The sequence below is a fragment of the Primulina tabacum genome, chromosome 13 (genome assembly GCF_025594145.1).
Source record: "Primulina tabacum isolate GXHZ01 chromosome 13, ASM2559414v2, whole genome shotgun sequence".
NCBI classification, from domain to species: Eukaryota; Viridiplantae; Streptophyta; class Magnoliopsida; order Lamiales; family Gesneriaceae; genus Primulina; species Primulina tabacum.
In genome coordinates, this window is record NC_134562.1 from 7,080,897 (window position 1) to 7,088,473 (window position 7,577).

The window sequence follows — 7,577 nt, forward strand, 5'->3', positions numbered from 1 at the left end:
CATTTTTTTTATTATTGCATTACGGTTTCGAGCAGAACAATAAACAAGAGAGGAAATTAAAACAATGAATCAGAATTGTTATTTCTTCTGAACTGAGCATTCCTATTAAAGAGTATTATAAATTTTTAGAAATATTATCTTGACATGTATATATATTTTGTTCATAAATACAAGGTAAAAAATGGATAACAATCCTTTTATACTTAGGAAAGCTATTTATGATAAAGAAAAACATTTCCAAATTTGTTATTTAAACATCAATTGTTTCCTAAATCTTTGACAGAACATTTTCTACAAGTTATTATTTTCTGTCAAAACATTAAAAAGGGAAAGAGGAGTAGTTCACTTGAAGAGAAGGTACTAAAAGTGCATATACACCAATTCATTATGGGAAGGCTTTGACTGAAGAATGATGCATATGTTTACAATGCAAAAACTTGTATGAGACAATTTTACGGATCGTATTTTGTGAGACAGATCTCTTATTTGGGTCATCCATGAAAAAATATTACTTTTTACGCTAAAAGTATTACTTTTTATCGTGAATATCGGTAAAGTTGACCCGTCTCACAAATAAAGATTCGTGAGACCGTCTCACAAGAGATGTACTCTTTTGACAAACTAATATACAAATCTTGCATGAAAAAAAAATCGTAACAGAGATTTTAAATCTCAAAAGTCACATTCTTCGCTATACAACTTAAGTTCTTTGTAAGTCATACAAGACTTATTCCACATATCTATTCATCTAATGTACACACAAAAATACAACAATCACCATGTCTATGAATAAAGACTATAATTCTAAAAACAAAAGATTCAACTGAGGTGATACTCAGGAAAAAAACAATCAACGAAAGCAAGCTGAAAATATACCACATGGTAATTAAAAAAACATTCTTCACCAGTATAGACTAAATATCAAGCTGATTTATTAGCTTGTGCCCTCTTTCTAGCCAAGAACATGAAAAACCGTGGGAAGAACGACTTCTTCTTTTTCTTGGTGGGAGCTCTTACATCGGGTGATGAGTCGGTTTCTGTGCCACTTTTGTATGACCTTGGACTCAATGTCTGATGAAGGGTGGAAACATCAGGGATGCTGACGAAATTTCTGGGTTCATAAGCTTTTGACTCCTCAAAACTTGCTCGTGGGCTTTTACTTGCATTAATTTCTGGTGGAACAGATTCACTATCTCTCCGTCTTTGCTCATGCTCAGCCCTCCACTTTCTTAGTTCCTGTTCTACACCTAGTTTTCCTTCCTTCGCTTGCTCAGCCTTAAGTGTTGCGATTTCTAGTGCATTTTTCCTTTCAGCTACCTCTTGTGTGACTTCCTCAAGCCTTTCCAAGGCCCTCAACTCGGACTCCTTTGCCACATCAATTTGGGAGATAGCAGCCGCCACTCGTATGTTGGCTTGCTCTTCTGCTTCATGAGTTCTCTTGCTAAGCTCATAATACTCTTCTAATGAAAGAGTTACTCCAGTAGGTGAATCCTCGTCGCTGTTTATTTGAGCAGATTCACTTTCTTGCAATGCATTTATAGCTGCTAGTGCCAACATTTCGGAAGCCTTTGCTGCTTCAATTTCCCTTTGAGCTGCACGCAATCTACTCTCCATTGTACTTGCACCTGCTTTCACCTGTTCTGCCTCTTCCTTGGCCTTTCGAAGCTCTCCACGAGCCATTTCAACAAGTGCCTTCACCTGATCGGATTCCTGAGCTGTCTCTTGTAGTTGCTTGGGAAGTTCAACCATTTTCTCTCGCACTTCTTTCTCCTTCACCTGAATAAGAGCAATTTCGGAATTTGTCCGATTCAGCTCAGCTTCAAGAGATGAAACAGCAATCGATGCCATTCCTTCCCTTTGTTGAATGTCGGCAAGTTCTGCCTTTTCTTGATCCAGTTCTAATTTTAGTGACGTAGCTGCCACCCTCAAGATTTTAACTTCATCCGTTGCTTTTTCCACGCTGAGTTTAACTTCCTCAAGTTCCTTCTTTGCCGAATCAACAGCGGCCTGAATATCACCACGAGTTTTATTTTCTGGCTCCTTTATTTCTGTACTCACTGATGACTCCATGTAAGCTGCCAATTCGTTTTTCAAATCCATTAGTAATGTCGTTGCAATGTCTAACTTAGATCTGAGATCCTTTGTAGATGCAATCTGCTCTTTCAGTGTCTCCAAGTCCTTCCCCGCTCGCTTTAATTCTTTCTCCCAATTGAGAGTGTCTTGCTCCTTCGCCATAATTGCTCCAATTCTATGTTCCTCTGCCTCCAGATGTGCTGCATGCGCAGATTCTAAGGATTCCTTAGCAGTAATTAATTCGATGGTCAAATCCTCCACTGACTTCTCAACTTCTTTTGCTGCAGAGACAGCTTCTTCTGCCTTGCTCACTGCTGCATTTTTCTCCGTCACCAGCACAGCATAGTCTCTTTTGAGCTGTTCCAGTTCATTTTTAGCGCTTTTAAGCTCGGTAACCGCAGCCGCACGCCTTGCTCGGGCAACTTCAAGCTGCGCCTTGGCTGCAAAGCTAGCTTCATCAGCAATCCCTTGCTCCATCTCTTCGACCCTTAGCTTAGCAAGTTCTGAATCCTGTCTTGCTTGGTGCTCTTCTGTTTGTGCTCGTTCAAGATTAAGCTTCAATTCTTCTATGAGCCTTTTAGTGCTGTCTAGTTCTTTTAGAACTTGAATTTTTGCCTCTTCAGCAGCTTCCGATTGTTTCTTGTATGATGGTATCTCCTCCTGTGCTTTCTCCAGTTCTTGTTCTATGAACTTTCGTTTCTGCATGCAACCAGAATCACTTATTCTAAGTATACTGGAGAACTTTATGTAGGGTAATGCACAGCAGTTCCTTGGCCTCTATATCTCACACTATCAGGTGTTTGCACAGCATAAGATAGGACACAGGAACACACTAAGATGATTGTTCGCATTGTTACAATATCATTGGAAAAATCAAATATTTTGGTGGAACAAATTTGTAGGGGAGAGAACATTGTTTCACAACATTATAAATTAAAGCGGCAACAATTTCTCTACATTTGATAAATCACGAAATCATTCAAAAAAGTGTTATAATGATGCATAAGAATCATAGATACAGAAATGAAAACCAATTCCTTCTCATAAAAAACTTAAAAGAATACCCCAAATGAAAGTTAAAAAAGGAGCTAAAGAAATTTATACCTCGACCGTCTGAACACGATGAGCTTTCCAGTCAACAATTCCACCAAACTTCGAAACAGCAGCCTTGACAGATTCAAAAGGTGCTGCTATGTCAATTTGACCTCTGTTAAGTTTCATATTATCAGCTCGATTAGATTGTCCTGTGGGTTTCTGACTCTCCGAGGAACTTACTGGAACTTTTGCGATGAGCTGAGCAGCATTACCATTTCTGACATCGGGAGAAGAAACAGAAGGAGCATCCTTGTCCTCTGGAGATGGCCATGCGACTATTTTGACTTCTATACTTTCTTCTTTTTGAGGCCTAAGTGTGTCCAGATCCCTGGCTGATGCAACTGAGGCATCCTTCTCAACTGCAGATCCATCAGGATTATTGCCAATAGACTTTGCAGATGCGTTGCCAATATTTTCTTCCAATCTATTAGATGAACTCTGTGGCAATAGAATTTCCGAGATATTGACTTTCTGACTTTTAATATTCACTTCTATTGGATGTGAAGCATCACTTCCAACCACAGGTGTATCAATATCATGTTCTGAAGGTTTCATTTCCCTCTGTGCAGCTGGAGAAGTTGAAACCACATTATCGGCTAATGGCGATTCCATACTCTCTTTCACGGCATCATTTACAACTGTAGGTACAGAAATATTCGGCTCTGATGCTTCTAGTTCGCCATTTACTACTGAAGAACTTGAAGTCATATCATCTGTTACGGGTTTGAGACTCTCTTCGGAACTTAACCCATTGAAATTATCATTCAAATATGTGTTTTTAGAAACTTCCATTTCTTCATTCCCGCCTTTGGTTCTTGAAGAACTGTCTAATTGACATTTATCAGGAGGTGAAAGGACTTGTGCACGAGAGGACTCAGGAGGAGCATTTTCTTCGAAGTCTTTAGCACCCTCCATTCAGATAAAAACTATGAAGAGTCGGTTTGGTGCCTGATTTTCAAGCAACAAAAAAAGTTTAGTGAAGAACTGATTTTCATACAAATGACTGAAACTAAATAAACAGCAGTTAAGATACTACAAAGCCAAGTAACAAATAATCCTCGTTATCATGATTAGCAAAAACATTGTTTTCTTTCGAACACTTGGCAATCACAAACATACAACAGGAAACCATAAGCTTTATACTTCAAGATCATCTACGTCAAAAAACGATTGAAGAACACTTCCACTTCAGAACACGATGATGTTAATTTATGGTATCAAGATTGGCAGGAGAAAAAAAAAGATATGGATAAATATGAGAAAGCTACAACAAATTCAAGTGAAATCATGATTGTTTCACTCCAAAGATAGGATAAAAAAAAACACGTAATAAAACGAAGCAAAACTTGGGAAACTTATTCACGATGACGTTGGATCCTGGTGCAGAGCATACTTTAGTAAAAGATTTTGGCAAGATATCATCAAGGCAAAACTTTGTTTTTTATTACAAGAAAATCTATCATACAACAAGGATTTCTTATACCGTGGAAATTATATCATTGAGAGTGTTTAGCAACAAACTAAATAATTGCTCCTTACCTTCAGATTCTCGTGCTTGTAGATACGTTTCTTTAGTTACGAAACTATTTAAATGCTTTATAAGGTCAAATCTGCACTTGAAAGAGTAATTTAACCATGCATGCATTACTTCCAAACTCTATGCTTCTTATTATAAAAAACAATGCCACTCCCTTCTTCGGCCTTTACATCTTTACCATTTTGTATTGAAATAATACAATTTTGTCACGCAAACTACGTCAATGCTCTGCCACCACATATTATCCCAACCCGTTCACCATAGCCAAGCACTGTTCGCCCACAAACATACGAAAGGATTAACCATGAAGAGAAGAAGTACAATATGCAAAGCAAAAGGGGGAAAAACCCTCATCAGTTTATGATACTTTATCGAAGGGTTATTGAATGGTCATATAGATAAAGAAGGGCTCTATTTTGAGCTGATGCAGGGCAGATACAGAAATTTATCTTCATCCGGACGTACTAGAAATCTAGATTTGAAACATGAAAATCGCCAAACTACTTGACATCATAGTTTCCACCAGTAGCATCAAGTACGGAAATAGAAGAAACAGCATTGATAATAGGATGAAGAAAAGGCGAGACTGGATTGCATGCATGATTAGAAAAAGTCAACATAGTTGATTTCTTGATTCAGGAAAACGGATTAATAAAATCACTTGTTTTTATCAAGTATCAATTAAATCCCACAGTACAAGGACTACGTGTTCGGCACGGGAAGTCATTTAGATCAACCATTCCATAAAATTATAGATTCAGGTCATAGAGAGCCACATATGACTTGAGGCAGTTGTCGCTCGCAGCAAATATCAAGATTACTCTCATAAACACCATATTTCACAATTGAAGTATTGAAAACAAACAAAACAAAAACATCACCGTAAAATCAAATTCCTCCATGTAAAACTATGATTTTTTAGAAACATAAATAATGACAAAAAATGTAAGCTTGATTCCATAACACCAAAATTTCAAGAGCAAAGCTAGAAATCCAGATGCCCACCAACAGAGCATGGATAAAATCAAACTAATTCAGCAGCAAATCAATATAATTCACCTTGATTTTCAAGAATCTTGATCTTATTTCCATGAAGAATATTACAATAACCAGCAATAAATTACTGAAACAATCCAAAATCTCTTATCCACTAATAATCCATTCAAGCAGCAAACAAACATGCAAAAAGATGGAAGGAAACCAGAAAACAGATAGAAAATTCAAAGCTAAAAAAAGGGTTATTCATAAATTTGACAAAAAAATAACCATAATAACTAATCAACTTCCAATCTCAGCCAATCAAAAAAGCAAGGAGGAAGAACATACCAGAAAGAAGATAGACCAAAAGTTAAATATCAGCTGAAAAACATAGAATAATTAAATAGGATTCAGGACTAAATAATTTGTGAAAATTAATAAAGGTTTTTTTAATTAATCATTATTTTTACTTTATATATTATATTACTATATGTATGTGACGAACTGGTGAAGAAGGTGTAATACACGTGGGGAGCCGACAGATTGTGCGAGGTTCACGATTTAAGGATGTCCATTGTCGACATTCTATTTGTAGTATTTTACTTTTTTCTTTTAAGTCCCATATTATATATTTTTTTCAATGACACGATAGTCTTTTTAGAAAATTGAGGTTCTACTCTCTTCTTATTTTTGGAATTATATAATAGTATTGCCAGGAGAAAATTTAAAATGTAATTTTGGTTGCCTAAACTTTAAAATCCTTTCTATTATAGATTTTTAAGAGTAATTGTGAAAAAAAATATAAAAAAATATCATAAATAAAAAAATATTTAACCAAAATTATATATCAAATTATCCCTATTACCAAAACTGCAATAATACAAAAGTATTATTGTCATTTTATTTATAAATGTAGATATTAATTTTTATTAATGGTATCGTTGTTGTTGTTCTTATTAGTATTATTTAAACATTATTTAAATTGTAAGTGGTTCACATGATAATAAGCATTAGAATTTTCATCATTTTATTTATTAAAAGATGGGAAAGATTCTAAAATTTTTCGAAATATTCTACTATTGAGAAATATATTAATTATTGGGTTTGAAATCAAAATTGATTAGTAGAATAAGATGAAAAACAATTTTGAGTAGATCTTACTAGTCTCCAATATTTAAAACTCCATCATTTGAAATACCACAACAATCAAAATTCCAATTTAAAACATCCACCATAATTTGCAAAAGTCTAACATAATATAAAAATCTCGACTTACTAGTCACCAATACTAAACTATAAAATTTGCTTAAAATAGTTTTAAACATGCATAATAAAAACTTTCGTGAACTAGTATATCATCGAGTTTGCATTGCCACTAGTCCAAGCATACTTAATGGTCACCGCCTCCCGCCTCCTCAACTACATCATCTGCATCGATCAAGTCTAATAAGTCTAATGACTCAGCATTTATAAACAGTGAATAACAAGAAATACGATAAAAAATTATGCAGTTTAAACATAGCTCGTATATAGCAAAATATAAGCATAAATATGTATAACGCGACTTTCCTACATAAACAATTTCTTAAAATCATATTTTCATCCTCATCATCGTAATCGTAAATCATTTTGCGTATAGTTCTGTTCAATGCAAGTGGCCCATAAAATAAATCGTTTGATCAGACTAAACCACAGTACTAGGCCGACAGGGATCACCACAGCCCTTGGACAAGATGTCTACTCCCTAACATAATATAATTCATTCGAAGAAGTTGGGGAAGTCCCCGTACACGTTTTCTGGCTTCCAAACCAGTAACATAATTTGGCCACAAGACAAATCGCATGACTCAAAAATAATTATTTTGCACGTCGTACATACTTACGAACCTCGTTG

General features: G+C 35.5%; 1 protein-coding gene across 5 annotated transcripts; it reads right to left on the bottom strand.

Moving 5' to 3' along the window:
- Positions 1-705: 705 nt before the first annotated feature.
- LOC142521627 (protein WEAK CHLOROPLAST MOVEMENT UNDER BLUE LIGHT 1-like) lies at positions 706-6,175 on the bottom strand. 5 transcript variants are annotated; one of them, XM_075624739.1, is made up of 3 exons: positions 6,032-6,175; positions 3,178-4,116; positions 706-2,772 (listed from the first exon to the last, which is right to left on the bottom strand). In XM_075624739.1, exons 2-3 carry the CDS (start codon positions 4,081-4,083, stop codon positions 922-924), a joined length of 2,757 nt encoding a protein of 918 aa, XP_075480854.1. In that variant the 5' UTR covers positions 4,084-4,116; positions 6,032-6,175; the 3' UTR covers positions 706-921. The 5 variants fall into 5 exon arrangements, with proteins under 5 accessions (XP_075480854.1, XP_075480856.1, XP_075480855.1 ...); XM_075624741.1 differs by lacking the exon at positions 6,032-6,175 and adding an exon at positions 5,972-6,004; XM_075624740.1 differs by lacking the exon at positions 6,032-6,175 and adding an exon at positions 5,765-5,963.
- Between the last annotated feature and the right edge of the window lie 1,402 nt (positions 6,176-7,577).